General features: G+C 43.5%; 1 protein-coding gene across 1 annotated transcript in view; it reads left to right on the forward strand.

Moving 5' to 3' along the window:
• The window catches only part of ITGBL1 (integrin subunit beta like 1), an 850,447-nt gene that overhangs the window by 421,031 nt on the left and 407,953 nt on the right, over nucleotides 1-21,463 (forward strand). Inside the window, exon 7 of the mRNA XM_077297085.1 lies at nucleotides 2,780-2,926. Coding sequence (XP_077153200.1) covers nucleotides 2,780-2,926 — 147 coding nt within the window. The remainder of the gene's footprint in view (nucleotides 1-2,779; nucleotides 2,927-21,463) is intronic.

Below are 21,463 nucleotides of genomic sequence, written 5' to 3' on the forward strand. Positions count from 1 at the left end.
TATGCTGCATGTATCATAGCCAACTCTAATAATTCACCAATTCACAGTTTTTGGTTCTAGAAATCACCACTATATAGAGTAGCTGTGCTGTAATCATTTCTTAAACCCACTTACTACTACTACCAGAAAAGTGATGAGTATATATAAAGAGAAAGATACTATTAATAAGGAGTAATTAAAAGCTATACACAACATAAAATCAACATTAAAACCAACCCTTGAATAACTTTCATAATATTTGGACATAGTAATTGAAATAAACCTATAGCAGAAAATGTGCGAATGCATTATGAATAACCCTGCCACACCATTGTTGATTGTTTTTAATGCACTTGATGACAATCTCAACTGGGTCAAAATCATCGGGGAAACTATCTTGCCCTCCATGTTGATGCACTTAATTAATTTACCCTTAGCTGCTCCCCCCCTAGTTCAAGGGCATTGTCAATAGGCATATTGCCCTTCGTGTTATTGCACTTTATTACTTCACCCTTAGTCACTCCCCACTGACTCAAGGACACACAGATTAGGTATATTGTTTTTCAGTTTAATGTACTGCTTTGTCCAGAAGACATCCTTAAAAGAAACAAGAGTTGGTCAATATAAACAGTCAAAATCCGAGCCTTAGGGTTCCGTCACACAGTGGCATTTTCATCGCTACGACGGCACGATTCGTGACGTTCTAGCGATATAGTTACGATCTCGCAGTGTCTGACACGCAGCAGCGATCAGGGACCCTGCTGAGAATCGTACGTCATAGCAGATCGTTTGAAACTTTCTTTCGTCGCTGGATCTCCCGCTGTCATCGCTGGATCGTTGTGTGTGACAGCGATCCAGCGATGCGTTCGCTTGTAACCAGGGTAAACATCGGGTTACTAAGCGCAGGGCCGCGCTTAGTAACCCGATGTTTACCGTGGTTACCGCTCTGACTGTCTGCCGGCCGGAAAGTGAGAGCAGATCACAGCGGTGACGTCACCTCTGCACTCTGCTCTCACTGTACGGCGGCACTCAGTCAGAGCGGGAAGCAGACGGCAAGGGACCTGACGGACATCAGATGGTGAGTATGTACGTTTTTTTTTTTTTTACTTTTACGCTGGTAACCAGGGTAAACATCGGGTTACTAAGCGCGGCCCTGCGCTTAGTAACCCGATGTTTACCCTGGTTACCAGCAAACCTCGGCATCGTTGGTCGCTGGAGAGCGGTCTGTGTGACAGCTCCCCAGCGACCACACAACGACTTACCAACGATCACGGCCAGGTCGTATCGCAGGTCGTGATCGATGGTAAATCGTATAGTGAGACGGTACCCTTAGCATTCTCAAGTCACATGAACAAAAGAGAGGGTCCTTGAAGCGTCAGATTGTATTGAATGGCATTGCTTTTTTTTCTTCGTCCCCTCCAGTCACTGTTCCTAGCTTGGAGGAGCAAATTGGATGAAATAGGCCATAGCAGCTCTGTTTATTAACATATTTACATTACAAAAGTAATTTGAACATATTAAAAATAAGGAACGGAGTCTGTGGAAGCCATACACCAATGTTTATTGCGCTATCAGCCGCACCTTAGGCCCTCAACCGCACCACACCAGTTTGAAGACCCTCATGCTTATGCCCACAACCGCACCACACTGGTTCGAGGACCCTACTGAATGGCGCCACCAATTAAATTGTCCCGCTGAGACCTCAGCCCAGTAGAAACCCCTTACAAAAAGAGGGGAGGGATAGGCAACTGCCCCACCACAATGGACCCCCACTCCCCTCCCCTCTGCTACCATCACCTGGCTCTCCACAGACCTGTTAGGCATGCAAAATATGATTGCCATGACCCCAGGGACTTTACACTAACAGAGTCTTATAGGCTATAAATACTTCTGGAGACCAGGGGGCCCTACCGTGACTGTCACCCTGGATAACTAGGCCAAAGCAGCCCTATTTATTAACATATTTACATTACAAAAATGAACATATCAATATAACATTGACAAATAAGGAACGGGGTCTATGGAAGCCGTGCACCAGCTTTTTTGCACCATCAGCCACACCATAGGCCCTCAACTGCACCACATTGGTTCGAGGACCCTCCTGCTTATGCCCTCAACCGCTAAACACAAGTTCGAGGACCCTACTGAATGGCGCCACCAATTAAATTGTCCCACTGATACCTCAGCCCAGTAGGGACCCCTTTTATTTAAATTATACTCTGACCACCAATTGAAGCAACAGAGGGGAGGGGTAGGTAACCGCTCCACTAAACAGGCCTCCTACTCCCCCCTGCTACCATCACCTGGTTCTCCACAGACCCATTCCTGCCCCACATAAGATGGTTTCCCCTCCACTGAATAACATTAAGCAACATGAACTTGAATCTGAAAAAAGGAGGGGGGGGGAATTGAAGGTTCAACCAGTTTGAAAAGCTGCAACAAAACAGCTCCACCATGCCACCCCCAGCCACATCGCAGCTGGCCCAGGGGGACTCAGCTGACTGTTGCCTATACCAAAAATGTCCCGCTGAGACCTCTCTCAGTAGGAACCCGTTTTAAATTTTTCAACAGCAAACAGCTCCACCATGCCACCCCCAGCCTCACTGCAACCAGCCCAGGGAGTCCTAAATGAAGTTTGTGTAATGGTAGATAGACACATTTATACTTCTCGTGTAAATATATTTTTTGTAGTTCTACACATTTTCATAAATCGATGTAATATCATATATTAATGTGTCATTTTGTACATTACTATGTTTGCATACACTAAGTTTATTGCTAATGGTGATTTTTGGTACAGGTCATGGGCAGTGTAACTGTGGACTATGTGATTGTAAAGAAGGATGGACTGGACGGAAGTGTGAACATCCACGGTCCTGCCACCTGTCAGTTGAAGAGAGCAGAAAAAGGTGTCAGGGAAGCTCCCCTTTGCAATGTTCTGGAAGAGGTAAGTTTACAGAATAACAATTTCTTCTATATAATAATTTTACCAGACACTATGTCAAATATGTCTTACAGCATACACGTACAGTATAATGATTTTTAACCTACTGGTTACCTTAGTATATTTTTAGGACGAATAGTGTGTTTTAAACAGCATGTCACAGAAAGGTGCCAATGAAGGAGGCAAAGCAAAAGGATATATCATACAATTTTTTGGCAATATCACTAGCCCTGCCTTTTATTGTTAAAATGGTTGTCGTGTGGATTTTTTAGATCTCGGCCTTATGTGGTCTACAAATGAAAAAATATAGGGTCACTGATTCTCTGCGGTTCTTCCATAACGCTGCCCGAGTCACCTGCCAATTTCTTTATTTACTTTTCTGTCTGTGACAACATGTGATCCCTTCAGTCAATCAGTATTTGCCCAAGTTGGCAACTCATTAGCCATGCCACCATTATCAAAAATGCTGCAGAATTCTACTGGCTCTTAAAACAACATGGTTTGTGTTTGACAATTCCCTAAAATAGAGAATATTAAATAGAGAATATTGCACCTTAACACTTTTGTAGATTTCTTAATTTCTTCTGGCATTTGTGTGCCATTTTAGCATTTGGAAATTGATTTATTTTAAAATGGATTAAATTGGTTATACAGTATGTGTTGGATCCAGAAGAAGAAGAACCATCTGCAAGTATTGAGTTTAAAAAGGTTATCCACTGCTATTCAGTACCCAATAGAAAATCAAAACAATGTATATAGTCACCCCCAGCAGCCGCTTCATTCCAGTGATGTCTGTGCTGATGTTCCTTGTTGGTGGGGTGACATTTATGTGTCATGTGGCTAGGGCAACCAATCAGTAGTTGCTAATCGGCTGCAGCTCATTAATATTCCATCAGAATGGATATCGGCTCTGCCGAAATACTAAAGGCTGCAGCCAATCTCCTCCTGAAGCGATGCTAACCGTGCTGAAATGGCGCTGCTGCAGGAGGTGAGTATTAGGCTTTCTTATTTTATTCTGGAGGCTTGGGTATTTAAGAAAGGGTTGTGCAAGTAGTGGTTAATGGTAGTGAGGGGACCATTTAATGTCAGATGACTGGGCTTACAAAGCAGGTAAATTGGGGTAATCCTAAAATACATCTGCTGCATGTTAGGGCTAGCGGAATGCACCAAATAATAAGAAAGATAGAGTAAGGTGCGTTCGCAGCCCGGGGTCCACCGTGCAGAGATGGAACCTGCTGCCAAGTAATGACGGACTATATGGCGGTACAATGTGGATACACACACGGGTTAACTTCACCCTGTGTGAAGGAAGCGAACCCTGTTGCGTCACAGGGCCGCGGTACCGCACCAAGAGCGCAAGCAAGGAGTCTCAGAACTCAATCCCAAGACACAGGATAATAATAATAATAATAATAATAATAATTTTTATTTATATAGCGCCAACATATTCCGCAGCGCTTTACAACTTATAGAGGGGACTTGTACAGACAATAGACATTACAGCATAACAGAAATCACAGTTCAAAATAGATACCAGGAGGAATGAGGGCCCTGCTCGCAAGCTTACAAACTATGAGGAAAATGGGAGACACGAGAGGTGGATGGTAACAATTGCTTTAGTTATTTGGACCAGCCATAGTGTAAGGCTCGGGTGTTCATGTAAAGCTGCATGAACCAGTTAACAGCCTAAGTATGTAGCAGTACAGACACAGAGGGCTATTAACTGCATAAAGTGTATGAGAACACGATGCAAGGAACCTGATTATGTGTTTTGTTTTTTTTTTCTATTTTTAATAGGCCACACAGGGATAGTTAGGTTAATGCGTTGAGGCGGTAGGCCAGTCTGAACAAATGTGTTTTTAGGGCACGCTTAAAACTGTGGGGATTGGGGATTAATCGTATTAACCTAGGTAGTGCATTCCAAAGAATCGGCGCAGCACGTGTAAAGTCTTGGAGACGGGAGTGGGAGGTTCTGATTATTGAGGATGCTAACCTGAGGTCATTAGCAGAGCGGAGGGCACGGGGAGGGTGGTAGACTGAGACCAGAGAGGAGATGTAGGGTGGTGCTGAGCCATGGAGTGCTTTGTGGATGAGGGTAGTAGTTTTGTACTGGATTCTGGAGTGGATGGGTAGCCAGTGTAATGACTGGCACAAGATAGAGGCATCGGTGTAACGGTTGGTGAGGAATATGATCCTGGCAGCAGCATTCAGGACAGATTGGAGCGGGGAGAGTTTGGTAAGAGGGAGGCCAATTAGTAGAGAGTTACAATAGTCCAGACGGGAATGAATAAGAGAAACAGTAAGAGTTTTTGCAGATTCGAAAGTAAGAAAAGGGCGAATTCTAGAAATGTTTTTGAGATGCAGATAAGAAGAGCGAGCCATTGATTGGATGTGGGGGGTGAATGAAAGTTCGGAATCAAGGATGACCCCAAGGCAGCGGGCATGTTGCTTTGGAGTAATGATTGAACTGCACACGGAGATGGCAATGTCAGGCAAAGGTAGGTTAGTAGAGGGAGAGAACACGAGGAGTTCAGTTTTTGACAGGTTCAGTTTCAGATAGAGGGAGGACATGATGTTAGAGACAGCGGTAAGACAATCACTGGTGTTTTCTAAGAAGGTCGGAGTGAAAGCAGGAGAAGAGGTGTATAATTGGGTGTCATCAGCATAGAGATGGTACTGGAACCCAAATCTACTGATTGTTTGTCCAATAGGGGCAGTATACAAAGAGAAGAGGAGGGGGCCTAGGACTGATCCTTGAGGAACCCCAACAGTAAGGGGAAGGTGAGAGGAGGAGGAACCAGCAAAACATACAGTGAAGGATCGGTCAGAGAGATAGGAGGAGAACCAAGAGAGAACGGTGTCCTTGATGCCGATGGAGCGGAGCATAGTGAGGAGGAGCTGATGATCCACAGTGTCGAATGCTGCGGAAAGATCCAATAGAATTAGCATGGAGTAGTGACCATTAGATTTAGCTGTTAGTAGGTCATTAGAGACTTTAGTGAGGGCAGTTTCAGTAGAGTGTAAAGAGCGGAAGCCAGATTGAAGAGGGTCGAGAAGAGAGTTATCTGAGAGATAGCGGGTAAGACGGGAGTGGACCAGGCGTTCCAGGAGTTTAGAGATGAAGGGAAGATTAGAGACAGGTCTATAATTAGTGGCACAGTTTTGGTCGAGGGAGGGTTTTTTAAGTAATGGATGTATGATGGCATGCTTAAATGAGGAGTGAAAAATACCGGAAGTGAGGGAAAGGTTGAATATTTTTGTTATGTGAGAGGTGACAGCTGGGGAAAGGGACTGGAGGACATGTGACGGAATGGGGTCACTGGTGCAAGTGGTCGGGTGAGAAGATGCAAGGAGCCTGCTTACTTCTTCTTCAGTAACTGGTTCAAAGTCAGAGAGTGAACTAGATGCAGTGGGGGAGGGAGGACAGTGCCTGGTATGAAGAGATTGGGAGATGATTTCCTGTCGAATGTGGTCAATTTTTTCTTTGAAGTAATTGGCCAGATCGTCAGCGCGGAGATCTGTGGTTGGGGCCTGCTCTCTTGGGTTGAGTAGGGACTGGAAAGTGTCGAAGAGACGTTTAGGGTTATTGGACAGTGAGGTGATGAGGGTGTTGAAATAGGTTTGTTTGGAGAGGTGAAGGGCAGAGATGTATGTTTTTAGCATGAACTTATAATGGATGAAATCTTCGGGTAGATTAGATTTTCTCCACAGACGTTCGGCGCACCTGGAGCATCGCTGCAGGAAGCGTGTTTGCAGCGTGTGCCACGGTTGTCGCCGTCTGTGTCGAGTTGCTCTATCTATCTAGGATTTGAGTTCATATAGACCTCTTGCGCTCGACACCGCAACTGGGGTGTCAGAGTGAAAGAAATATTAATAAAGATGCAAGAGAGAGCGTGTGGTGCCGCACTGGCGGACACCACTAACCACCCAGGCTTGGGTCAGGAAAGCGCTGTGAAAGCGCACGGCGCCGCACTGGCAGTCACAGCAATTAGATGATGTTTTGTGTGTTATGTGCTGATGGCTAAGTTGGGCGCTAGATAGCAATCATCCACCTTACGCGAGCAGTCATACACATAATTAACGAATGACTTTCACTCATCAACACACACACGTTTACAAGTTTACACTAGCGCATGGCCGTGCGGTCATGCGAACATTTTATAGCTGCAGCATGTACAGGACCTTCCCAGAAGGACCAATGGGAGGCTGCCACAGAAGTTTAGCACCTTCAGGACCTTCCTGGAGGACCAATGGGATCTGCTGCAGTATCTGAGCATGTGACCCTCGATCTCCAATGGGAGATCTTGCCCTGGGCATGCTCAGAAGGGGAAAAGCAGGACTTAGTCCCAAAAGCATCTGCTCGCCGCTGCCCAGCACTGGCTTCAATGGAAGATGCTGGAAAAGCAGCAGTAACCCTATGCACAGAGTGAGACTGAGCAAGACGCTGGGACCGACGTCTCCGCTGAGCAGAATCCACTGCGGCTGGAGAAGAATGGGAGTCCGCAGCAGACATGGTTCAAGATTCCCCCTGTGCAGCGGCGGGAACTCGACTCCTAACACTGTATACATGTATATTTTAAATTAACCTGAAACACGAGGTCCTGCCCTTTCTGCTAATGTCTTGAGCGTCATAATAAGACACTTCAATGGAACATCCCACAGTTGTTTTTGTGCCTCTGTATGAAGTCAGAGGCACAGAGAGGTACAGTGTGCGCCCATATTGGTTTTGTATCATGTATCCAAGCATCATAGAGCTATAACATGGTAATGTGCAGGTTTAGATCAACTAGTTAGCAAGTGTAGCTAACGTACTTGAATATATTAGGCTCAAAGACCAAAAGATAAATAAAGTAGATCTTCTACATTGGAAGAAATCGGAACCACAAAATATAGTTTGAAATGATACACCAGGTCAGGTTCCCAGATAAATATCCCTGTGGTATGCTGTATGTGATAAACTAAAGTTCAACACAGAATGCAGGGGTCTACAAACTAATAAATAGAAAAGGGTAACGCACAGTCAATAAATAATATCAGAAACACCACAACAAAAATTATATTGTTGGTTTTAGTGCAAAATTGTAGTAAATGCCTTGTTTACTGGTGCTGCCCAATTAGAAGTACTACAAAGTTTTTCTTGTATAATATCACTTTCTCTATTAGTGAACCTCATTTCTAAAAATATCATGACCTTATCATTTTGGAGCACCAGCCTACTTGAGACAGTCTTTCCCCCATGCTGTCAGCTTTTGTTAAGAAGAAAATGGATTACATTTTTAGACTTTTAAGAACAATTTTACACTCTTTGCACTTGTCTGAATTGCTTTAAGTGTACTGGAGTTCTGATTTAGCCTGCTGAAGCTATTTCTGCATGTGGCTTACCATGGTGCAGGATTTAATCCTGTGTTACAGACTTATCATAGCGCATAATATGTTCGTTTTTTTGAACAGATGAGTTTACCATTTATTATCTGTGTTTTGTTTCTACTTAAAAGTCTATTACTGATGTTAATCTAGTTTATTGTACCATTATCTAAATAGTGTATGTTACTTAAAGAGGTTCTCCACTACATTGGATAATGCCCCCACCAATTTAAACCTTGTAAAGAAATATTTTTGTAAATACTTTTCGTTACCATCTGTGTCTGTGAACATCACTATCGCTGACTGCTCACTCGGAATCACGTGACCCTGAGTACAGCTGCCGTTGATATCCCCTGATGTCAGGTTCCGCATCTCCTGCATTCCCCCGGGTGTGACTCAGAAGCGTGCACCCCTCCTGATTGACTGGGCTGTGGGAGAAGTTTCAGCACAAGTCACAGCCCAGTATCCAGCGTGCGCTTTCTCTCTCTCCTCTGCTTTCATTAGCCGCAAGCGCGTGCTGGATGCAGGGCTGTGACATGTGGTGAAACTCCGCCCACAGCCAAGTCAATCTGGAGGGGTGCATAAGTCTAGGTCACATCCGGGGGAATGCAGGAGATCCAGAACTTGACGTAACATCAGCGGATGTCAGTGGCATCTGCACGCGGAGTCACGTGATGCCGAGTGAGGTGTCAGCGATAGCGCCGCTCACAAGTACTGATGGCAACAAGTGGTATTTGCAAAAATACTTCTTTACAAGGTTTAAATCGGTTACAGCATTATCCAATGTAGTGGACAGCCTCTTCAACCTGTAAAAATGTAACATTTCCAAGCTAATGCTGTATGTATACCTCATTATTGCCTGTCAATAGGGCAAAGTACTTTTATTTTCTATCTTTGATTTTCTATACTTACTACAACTACGAAGAGGGTTTATACCACGGCATATTTCCCCCAAATTTTGGAATTTCATTGTATGAGATGTGAAAGATAGTTGGGCTACTACCAAGCAGCAGAAAACCTTGCTTTTGAGATTTATGAAATATGCTTTCTAAGGGTACCGTCACACATTTAAATTTTCATCGCTGCGACGGCACGATTCGTGACGTCGCAGCGTCGTATGATCATCGCTCCAGCATCGTAGACTGCGGTCACACGTTGCAATCACGGCGCTGGAGCGATGCCGAAGTCCCCGGGTAACCAGGGTAAACATCGGGTAACTAAGCGCAGGGCCGCGCTTAGTAACCCGATGTTTACCCTGGTTACCAGCGTAAACGTAAAAAAACAAACAGTACATACTCACCCATCGGTGTCCTTCAGGTCCCTTGCCGTCTGCTTCCTGCTCTGAGTGCAGCCGTACAGTGAGAGCAGATCGCAGCACCGCTGCGCTCTGCTCTCACTTTCCGGCCGGCACTCAGAGCAGGAAGCAGACGGCAAGGGACCTGAAGGACACCGACGGGTGAGTATGTACGGTTTGTTTTTTTACGTTTACGCTTGTAACCAGGGTAAACATCGGGTTACTAAGCGCGGCCCTGCGCTTAGTTACCCGATGTTTACCCTGGTTACAAGCGAAGACATCGCTGGATCGCTGTCACACACAACGATCCAGCGATGTCAGCGGGTGATCAAGCGACGAAAGAAAGTTCCAAACGATCTGCTACGACGTACGATTCTCAGCAGGGTGTCTGATCGCAGTAGCGTGTCAGACACAGCGATATCGTAACGATATCGCTAGAACGTCACGAATCGTAACGTTGTAGCGATGGAAATTTCAATGTGTGACGGTACCCTAATTGTCTATAAGACATTAAGACTGACTCCAACCGTGTGTGGCCAGCAACTACAGGAAGCACGATGTTCATTGTTCTGCTATCTTCCACTGTTGTCAACATGGAAGGATAATTTGTTGTTACAGATTATGCAGTGAGGAGGTGTACTCCCTAGTGTTACTTCATGAGTCAATATGTATTATTTTGAGGGAAGTATCCTTTACTAAACAACAGCTGTACAAACTATGGCAAATACAAAACATCTCAAGGTTTGTTACATTTTTAAACTAATTATCATGTATGATTCACAGAATCAGTTTTCATTAAATTAAAATGTTTCTAAATTCAAAATATATCCGTAATGACTCATTTCTCATAAAGACTCTTTATAGCTTTTAAAGGAAATGTCTGTAGGATCAACGCTCCTAAGTCATCTGTGTGGACATGTAGGTCATAGGAACCTGAATAAAATGATACCTTTATGTCTGTGATCCAAAGTATTATTCCAGAGATATCCATTTTTTCATATGTAAATTGTCTATTCAGGGCTATGTCCTGGACTCTAACCTGCATGGGAATCTGGCTCTAGAGCTTATTTTAAATAAAAAGCGTCATTATCAATGTGAGATATGTACCTAACACAGAATAGTAGAATTGAATGTTGTCTCCTTTTAAACACATTTTTGCAGCTCTTTGAGCTCTGCTGTGTTGCAACAATATTATAACCCTGCCTGCCTGTGAAATGGAAGCTGAAGCTGAGGAACCTGCCTTTGTGTCACTTATAATCACATACAGTTCTGCAGTGAGATCAGGAGAGCGGAAAGTGGCCATTACATATATTTTTATTCAGCTTCCTATGTCTTGCGTGCCCATGCTGACTAATTAGGAGGGTTGATCTTACTGACCGATACCTGTTAAACATGTGTGTTTTTAGCTGTTGGCACCTAAGTTTGAATATTATACTAAGGCATTAAGTTGCATAAAACCATCTATATGCAGCATGCTTACAGGTGATGTGTAGTCAAGGGAACCCGCCATCAATAAAAGTAAGAACTCAGTCCATACTATTCTTTCCATTTTCTAGTATAGATGAATGAGGTCCCAGCGGATTCAAATAATTTGCGTTTTGACTGATACAAATTGACAAAAAACTGCCCTCTTTTATTTTACACATTGCACATTGTTAATCTGTAACCTTCCAGCTGTGGTGAATCGCATTAAATCAGGAAAGACTGGCATAGCCTGTATAAAAGCCTAGGTAAGGAATACAGTGTCCAATTTAGAATGATTTATGAAAGGGAAAGTTAGAGCTCACAGCTCAACAACAGAGATAGGAAGAAAAAGCCTCCAAATATTTAATAAATACTTAAGCCTATAATGTGGTGCACAACTGCAGCACTGAAGAAGATGAAGTAGTCTGTATTTGCAGCAGGGATACAGTTGATAGGGAGAGAGAGGATAGGCGCCAGCAGCCATGCCATTGTGATTTGATTACTGATATAGTATGTAGCTGGCATCAGTCCTGCTGCATTTGAATTACAATTAAACATTATTCTTCATTATTAATGCACTAAAAAGCAACAACCAAGCAGCACAATATTTTTTTACAGAAGAAAATCTGAAATCATACATCAGGGATGATGTGCCGCAAGTGATGGCATTTTCTGAATTTTTGGGGCAATCCTTTCTGTGAAGAAAACTCATTAAATTCCAAAGATTATTTAAATGCAACTGTTTGACACTAGAACTACCGATGGAGTCATTTCAACTCCACGCAATTTTTATTTCTCTTCTGTGACTACATTTTTCCAAATTCCAGCTTGAGACAAGGTGACTTTTACTCATTTAGGATGCAAAAAAAGTTATTGTGACAATAAATAATTTTTGAAATAAAGAGTATCTTTTTTTCAAAATTTACCTATAATTACCAAAGAGAGTTATTTTGACTCCCTACTATATCTTGCTAGTCTTTGTCGCTAAATGTTATTATTTCTTTTAGTTTTCATTTTCTTGTATGTTTAGAATCAATGTTGGCTTAGACTTAGAAAAATTTGCATTTTTGCAAATATACTTGACATACAGAGGACATATACAGGACATCCGTCAGTGAACCAGTGAACTCTCGAGTGGACTACATAATTTCTGTAGAATACGGCCTGCAGTTTTGCGAATTGCTAATATGGCTAGAAGAAGTACGCTAAAGCCTGACGATATCCTTGCTATTTTGCATTCTATATATTCTATATACATTCTATACATTCTATAAATGAAAGTTACAACAATATCAGGAGCAAGAAGCTTTAAAAATAAACGGAAACAAGCCAGGAGTCAAAATAACTCCATTTGGTAGTTCTAGGGAGGGTGACCAGTCTGGTAGTCCTAGTGTTAAATCACAAGAAATGGTTTTATTGTATCTAATTACTAGTCAAATTTTACATCTCTACACATCACACAAATACAGTGCACTGTTGCAGGTGTTGAATTTTGGACACGTACATATCTAGAATTTCTAATTAAATAATTTTTCATAAGTGGGTTGAATTTTGTTAAATAGAAAAAAATACTAGACAAGTAACTGTGCATGACTGTTTTTGCAAACCTGTTTTGCTAGTTCAATTTGACAACAATTAACTCTACACCTATAGCTCGGCCTGCTGCCACATTTTGTTTTCTATGTGTGTACCTACCTAGCATTTATTGTTGCATCCTTTTTAGAATAGTTAAATAATGTGAGGTAAAAAGATTGTTAAAAGTTAATCATAGCGTTGTGCAAAATATATAGTAAAAGAAAAAGTGGCAACAGCAAAGGACAGAGTAGTGGAAAAAAAAATAGCAACTGCATGAGCATCACCACCAGTGTAACCACTAGTGTTGAGCATTCCGATACCGCAAGTATCAGGTATCGGCCGATACTTGCGGTATCGGAATTCCGATACCGAGTTCCGATATTTTTGTGGTATCGGAAATCGGAATCTGAAGTTCCCAGTGTATGGTTCCCAGGGTCTGGAGGAGAGGAGACTCTCCTTCAGGCCCTGGGATCCATATTCATGTAAAAAATAAAGAATTAAAATAAAAAATATGGATATACTCACCCCTCCGGCGGCCCCTGGACCTTACCGATTGTAACTGGCAGCCTCCGTTCCTAAGAATGAGGAGTTTAGGACCCTCGATGACGTCGCGGCTTGTGATTGGTCGTGTGCCGCTCATGTGACCGCTCACGCGACCAATCACAAGCCGCAACATCATCGCAGGTCCTAAACTCCTCAATGAGTTTCCTCTCCTTCAGACCCTGGGAACCATCCAGGATAGCTTCCGATACTTGTGTCCCATTGACTTGGATTGGTATCGGGTATCGGCGATATCCGATATTTTTCGGGTATCGGCCGATACTATCCGATACCGATACTTTCAAGTATCGGAAGGTATCGCTCAACACTAGTAACCACCCATCCGGGCAGTAGAACTACCAAATGCAGATCACAGTTGGCCTCCTGGAAGTCAAAAACATTGTGGATCTCTGTATTAAATATACAGTGCCTTGCGAAAGTATTTTGCCCCCTGGAACTTTTCAATCTTTTCCCAAATATCATGCTTCAAACATAAACATACCAATTGTAAATTTTTGGTGAAGAATCAACAACAAGTGGAACACAATTGTGAAGTTGAATGAAATTTATTGGTTATTTTAAATTTTTGTGGAAATTCAAAAACTGAAAAGTGGGGCGTGCAGTATTATTCGGCCCCTTTACCTTCAGTGCAGCAAACTCACTCCAGAAGTTCATTGCGGATCTCTGAATGACCCAATGTTGTCCTAAATGCCTAATGATGATAAATATAATCCACCTGTGTGTAATCAAGACTCCGTATAAATGCAGCTGCTCTGTGATAGTCTCAGGGTGCTGTTTGAAGTACAGAGAGCATCATGAAGACCAAGGAACACAACAGGCAGGTCCGTGAAACTGTTGTGGAAAAGTTTAAAGCTGGATTTGGATACAAAATGATTTCCAAAACTTTAAACATCTCAAGGAGCACTGTGTAAACGATCATATTGAAATGGAAGAAGTATCATACCACTGCAAATCTACCAAGATCCGGCCGTCCCTCTAAACTTTCATCTCAAACAAGGAGAAGACTGATCAGAGATGCAGCCAAGAGGGGCGAATGATCACTCTGGATAAACTGCAGAGATCTACAGCTGAGGTGGAACAGTCTGTCCATGGGACAACAATCATTCGTACACTGCACAAATCTGGCCTTTATGGAAGAGTGGCAAGAAGAAGGCCATTTCTCAAAGATATCCATAAAAAGTGTTGTTTAAAGTTTGCAACAAACCACCTGGGAGACACAGCAAACATGTGGAAGAAGGTGCTCTGGTCAGATGAAACCAAAATCGAAATTTTTGGCAACAATGCCAAACGATATGTTTGGCGTAAAGGCAACACAGCTCATCACCCTGAACACACATCCCCACTGTCAAACATTGTGGTGGGAGTATCATGGTTTGGGCCTGATTTCCTTCAGCAGGGACAGGGAAGATGGTTAAAATTGATGGGAAGATGTATGGAGCCAAACACAGGACCATTCTTGAAGAAAACCTGTTGGAGTCTGCAAAAGACCTGAGACTGGGATGAAGATTTGTCTTCCAACAAGACAATGATCCCAAACATAAAGTCAAATCTACAGTGGAATGGTTCACAAATAAACGTATCCAGGTGATAGAATAGCCAAGTCAAAGTCCAGACCTCAATCCAATCGAGAATCTGTGGTGAGAGCTGAAAACTGCTGTTCACAAACGATCTCCATCAAACCTCACTGAGCTTGAGCTGTTTGCCAAGGAAGAATGGGCAAGAATTTCAGTCTCTCGATGTACAAAACTGATAGAGACATACCCCAAGCAACTTGCAGCTGTAATTGCAGCAAAAGGTGGCGCAACAAAGTATTAAGTTAAAGGGGCCGAATAATATTGCACTCCCCACTTTTCAGTTTTTGAATTTCCACAAAAATTTAAAATAACCAATAAATTTCGTTCAACTTCACAATTATGTTCCACTTGTTGTTGATTCTTCACCAAAAAATTACATTTGGTATCTTTATGTTTGAAGCATGATATGTGGGAAAAGGTTGAAAAGTTCCAGGGGGCCGAATACTTTAGCAAGGCACTGTACATTGAATGGATTTCCATGATGTGGAAACATATCCTTAAGCTCTTCTGAAACCAAGGAATTTCAAATGTACCTTACTCTTTGTACATTAGTAACTTGAGTGTCTCTCCACATGGGCCTTCTGCCACCTTGGGCTTCCTCGGATCATATTACCACAATATCTGTATTACTGTATTGTAATGTACAAATTCTCGATAAACACTATAGTACAGTAGTACAGGTATCCAATTTTTATTGAGATATTTCTTCCTGTCAGACAGAATGTGAATGCTGCAGTCATCAGAAGCAACAGACTGGTTGCAGCATCATGTGACGCCCTCCCCCACCAGATGTTGATGCCGACAGACGAGTGAGGGACACAATATGAAGTGTAGAGGAGCGGCACTAGTCTAGGAGGTGAGAATAGGTTTGCTTTTTATTTGTTACACCACCCTGAGCCCATTAAAGTAGCCATTTAAAATAGGGGACGGCCTCTTTAAATTTTAATTTACGGTAAGTCAGTCAAATTTGCCTCTCTATAAGAGATGAGTGGTGTTTGCTGTTTATCAATGTTGATAGACTGTTTCAGTGTATAGTGTGCGGGGGGGGGGGGGGGGGGCAGGGGATAGAGCTGTGCTGAAATAATGCCGATCTCCAGTTTCTGCTACTCAGCAGAGTAGCCCACCCATGAAGCAAGCTACACCGCCTGTTTATCTAATTACTAATTTTTAACTGCATGTAGCCCAGGAAATGCTTTTGGGCCTAGTAGCAGTTTCTGCTACTCAGCAGAGTACCCCACCCATGAAGCAAGGTACACCGCCTTTTTCCTTTCTCAATCTAACCCCTCGGCTCTGGGGTGTCCGCTCTCCCTCCAGCTCTCTCCTTCTCACAGGTGGACTACCACGTGTATTCACACTGTGGCGAATCTTTTGGGCCCAGGCATAAGAAGTTGTTGGGGTAAAGGATAATATGTGCCTCCTTAGAAACGTCCATGACGACCCATTTGAGGAAGCAACTAAACGCCTCAAATAGTGAGCAGGATATGGAGCACCCCACGGGCAAACAGCGATCTATGTAGTATGCTCTGTTAGGGCTAGTGGAACGCACCAAATAATAAGAAAGATAGAGTAAGGTGCATTCACAGCCTGGGGTCCACCGTGCAGAGATGGAACCTGCTGCCAAGTAATGACGGACTATATGGCGGTACAATGTGGATGCACACACGGGTTAACTTCACCCCGTGTGAAGGAAGAGAACCCTGTTGCGTCACAGGGCCGCGGTACCGCACGAAGAGCGCAAGCAAGGAGTCTCAGAACTCAATCCCAAGACACAGGATTTGAGTTCATATAGACCTCTTGCGCTCGACACCGCAACTGGGGTGTCAGAGTGAAAGAAATAATTAATAAAGATGCACGAGAGTGCATGCGGTGCCGCACTGGCGGATGCCACTAACCACCCAGGCTTGGGTCAGGAAAGCGCTGTGAAAGCGCACGGCGCCACACTGGCAGTCACAGCAATTAGACGCTGTTTTGTGTGTTACATGCTGATGGCTAAGTTGGGCGCTAGATAGCAATCATCCACCTTACGCAAGTAGTCATACACAAGGGAGGGGATAATCAATGAACGACTTTCACACATCAACACACACACGTTTACAAGTTTACACTAGCGCATGGCCGTGCGGTCATGCGAACATTTTATAGCTGCAGCATGTACAGGACCTTCCCAGAAGGACCAATGGGAGGCTGCCACAGAAGTTGAGCACCTTCAGGACCTTCCTGGAGGACCAGTGGGATCTGCTGCAGTATCTGAGCATGTGACCCTCGATCTCCAACGGGAGATCTTGCCCTGGGCATGCTCAGAAGGGGAAAAACAGGACTTAGTCCCAAAAGCGTCTGCTCGCCGCTGCCCAGCACTGGCTTCAATGGCAGAAGCTGGAAAAGCAGCAGTAACCCTATGCACAGAGTGAGACTGAGCAAGACGCTGGGACCGACATCTCCACTGAGCAGACTCCACTGAGGCTGGAGAAGAATGGGAGACCGCAGCAGACATGGTTCGAGATTCCCCCTGTGCAGCGGCGGGAACTCGACTCCTAACATGCTCCTTCACAGAAGCAGCCCAATAGGCGGACACTATTCGGAGGCACAGGTAGTAACCGGAACGCCCCCTCAATGTCTGTTTTGGCCAATAGGGTGCCCCTTCCCAACTTCTTGACCCGCCTGATTGCCTCGTCAAAGGATGTACGGTATATAGTACTGTACTTGGTTCCGCGTCGATGTTGTTTTTTACTGACCTGCACCTTGGATATGACAAATGGTGGATTAGTCTGAATGTATTGGGTTCCTTTTTTGGCACGACGGAAAGTGTTCTGAATGGACCCGCCATTCTACCTGAAGATATTTCTTTTTTAAATTTTTTTGTCACGACGTCTGGGTGTTGGTAGGGTGATTTTAGATTTTTACTCCAGCCTTTCTTGATTTTAGAAAGGCATGACATGCCTATATATGTGTCTCCTCCTCCTTTTACTCCTCCACCTCTTTTCTCTTCGCATGACTATATGTACGTGTGACTTCTCCATGTGTTTGTTGTGTCTTCTGAGCAGTTTGTCAGCTTTTGGACACTTTTTAAGGTGTTTTCTATGTGTTTTCTCTGTGTTTGTATGTGTTTGTCTGCCACTGGTTTCAATGGGGTTTGACAGTGTTCGTCGAATGTTCGAAGAACATTCGTCGAACACGCCCCAATTCGATGAACCGAACTCAAACACTAGGGGGGTGGCTCAGCACTACTCTTTATCTATCAAACATGCTGGTAAACAAATAACATTTTGCTGTGCAGCAGGAAGACCACATTTTATACGCCCGGTAGTCATTTATTTTCACACAATAATCCTTTAATATGCAGTATACAAACTCATTATAAACTGCCAATAAATTTAGCTATTAAACTTATTGATATAGGTATTTCCAATTTCAATATTTTGTTGGTAGACTCAGTTGTTGTTCCAATTTGTATTTATTATTTCATTTTGCCCAATTTAATTTGTAGCCACTCACAGCTTCTAGTCCCTGTATAGTCAAGCCAAGGTAATTTATATTAATTATGTAACAATCACTTGCTATCCACAATACAAATAATATGAATGGTCTCAGCTGCTAGTCACTAACATAAAAGAGTTTTCCTTTTGCTTTCAATTTCCTAATGTGTTTTTAATCTTTATGAATGCTTTGAAAAGGAAAGGAAGTCATGTAAAAAACTGTGATACATAAAACACACACCAAACTGTTGAGTAAATAGTTGTCAAATGCAAAACGTAGGAAATGTTGGAACCTAGCCAAGTTTGGCAACTGGTAAGAAAACTGCTACCTCTGCTACTTAACCCCTTAACGACCGCCAATACACCTTTTAACAGTGGCAGTTAAGGGTACTTAAACCACAGCGCCGTTAATTAACGGCGCTGTGGAAAAAGTGTATAGCGCCCCCCAGAGTCAGATTTTCTCTGGGGTCTCGGTTGCTGGGGGTAGCCGAGACCCCAGAGAACATAATTCGGGTCGGATTTTACTGACCCCCAGGTTGAAATCGCCGGTAAATAACCGTTTACCGGCAGCCGCAAGAAAAGCAAAACGTGATTTCCAATTTAAATTCTCTGTCCTCCGATGTGATCACACATCAGAGGACCCCGATAGCCCCTGATACTCACCCATCTCCCCCGATGCTCCTCGTGGCTCCCGATAGGTGCCGCCATCTTTTTCCGGGAACCAGTGCTGGCACCAGGCAGATCTTTGGAGTCTCGGCTGCCGGGGGCAGCCGAGACCCCAAAGAACATGATCGGGGTCATTGATTAATCTTTTAGTAAGTAATTAACCTTTTACCGGAGACTGCAAAAAAAAAAAAAGCGGCGTGTCATTCTCTGTCCTCTGATGTGATCGCACATCAGAGGACAGAGAAATAGGGGGATCGGGGACCCTGTTATACTTACCGGTGTCCTCCTGCGTCCCCTCCTGGCCACCAGCTTTTTCCTCTGGGAAGAAAATGACAGGCGCATGTGCAGTGCGCCTGCTGTGATGTGCAGGCTGGCAGAGGAAGATTCTTCCTTTTGTTTTATTTTGGTCACTGTGAAATCCTATCACAGTGATCAAAATAAAAAAATTGTAAATAACCCCCCCTTTATCACCCCCTTAATTAGCAAAAAATGATAAAATAAAAAAATTTATGTATTTCTATTTTCCAGTTAGGGTTAGGGCTAGGGTTAGGGCTAGGGTTAGGGCTAGAATTAGGGTTAGGACTAGGGTTAGGGTTAGGGTTATGGTTGGGGCTAAAGTTAGGGTTAGAACTAGAGTTAGGTTTGGTGCTAAAGTTAGGGTTAGGGATGGAGCTAAAGTTAGGGTTAGGGTTGGGGCTAAGGTTAGGGTTGGGGCTAAAGTTAGGGTAAGGGCTAGGGTTAGGGTTGGGGCTAAAGTTAGGGTTAGGGTTGGGGCTGTTTAGGTACATTAGGGGGTCTCCAAACGCGATAGCCAATTTTGCATTCAAAAAGTCAAATGGTACTCCCTCCCTTCTGAGCTCTGCCGTGCGCCCAAACAGTGGTTTACCCCCACATATGGGGTATTAGTGTACTTAGGACTGATTGGACAACAACTTTTGAGGTCCAGTTTCTCCTGTTACCCTTGCAAAAATAAAAAAAATTGGGGGCTAAAAAATGTTTTTGTGGGAAAGAAATGTTTTTTTTATTTTCATGGCTCTGCGTCAAACTTCTGTGAAGCACTTGGGCGTTCAAGATGCTCACCACATATCTAGATAAGTTCCTTGTGGGGGGTCTAGTTTCCAAAATAGGGTCACTTGTGGGGGGTTTCTACTGTTTAGGTACATCAGGGGCTCTGAAAATGCAACATGACACCCGCAGACCATTCCATCAAAGTCTGCATTTTAAAACGTCACTACTTCCCTTCCGAGCCCTGATGTGTGCCGAAACAGTGGTCCCCACACATATGGGGTATCAGCGTACTCAGAACAAATTGGACAACACATTTTGGGGTCCAATATCTCCTGTTACCCTTGGGAAAATAAAAAATTGGGGGCTAAAAAAATCATTTTTGTGGAAAAAAAAATATTTTCACGACTCTGCATTATAAACTACTGTGAAGCACTTGGGGGTTCAAAGTGATCACCACACATCTAGATGAGTTCCTTGGGGGGTCTAATTTCCAAAATGGGGTTACTTGTGGGGGGTTTCTACTGTTTCGGTACATCAGGGGCTCTGCAAACGCAACATAACGCCCGCAGACCATTCTATCAAAGTCTGCATTCCAAAACAGCGCGCCTTCCCTTCCGAGCTCTGCCATGCGCCCAAACAGTGGTCCTCCCACATATGGGGTATCAGCGTACTCAGGAAAAACTGGACAACAAATTTTGGGGTCCAATTTCTCCTGTTATCCTTGAGAAAATAAAAAATTGCGAGCTAAAAAAATCATTTTTGAGGGAAAAAAAGGATTTTTTATTTTCACGGCTCTACGTTATAAATTTCTGTGAAGAACTTGGGCGTTCAAAGTGCTCACCACACATCTAGATAAGTTCCTTAATGGGTTTAGTTTCCAAAATGGGATCACTTGTGGGGGGTTTCCACTGTTTAGGCACATCAGGGGCTCTCCAAACGCGACATGGCGTCCGATCTCAATTCCAGCCAATTCTGCATTGAAAAAGTCAAACGGAACTCCTTCTCTTCCAAGCTCTGTCGTGTGCCCAAACTGTGGTTTACCCCTGCATATGGGGTATTGCCATACTTGGGAATCATTGCACAACAACTTTTGGGGTCTAATTTCTCCTGTTACCCTTGTGAAAATAAAAATTTTGGGGCAAAAAATCATTTTTATAGAAAAAAATGTGATTTTTTATTTTCACGACTCTACATTATAAATTTCTGTGAAGCACCTGGGGGTTTAAAGTGCTTACCACACATCTAGATAAGTTACTTAAGGGGTCTAGGTTCCAAAATGGTGTCACCTGTGGGGGGTTTCCACTGTTTAGGCACATCAGGGGTTCTCCAAACGCGACATGGCGTTCGATCTCAATTCCAGCCAATTCTGCATTGAAAAAGTCAAACGGCGCTCCTCTTCCAAGCTCTGCGGTGCGCCCAAACAGTGGTTTACCTCCACGTATGGGGTATCAGCGTATTCAGGAGGAATTGCACAACAAATTTTGTGGTTCATTTTCTCTTTTTACACTTGTGAAAATAAAAAAAATTGGTTCTGAAGTAAAATGCTTGCGAAAAAAAGTTA

Source organism: Ranitomeya variabilis, chromosome 3, assembly GCF_051348905.1.
Source record: "Ranitomeya variabilis isolate aRanVar5 chromosome 3, aRanVar5.hap1, whole genome shotgun sequence".
NCBI classification, from domain to species: domain Eukaryota; kingdom Metazoa; phylum Chordata; class Amphibia; order Anura; family Dendrobatidae; genus Ranitomeya; species Ranitomeya variabilis.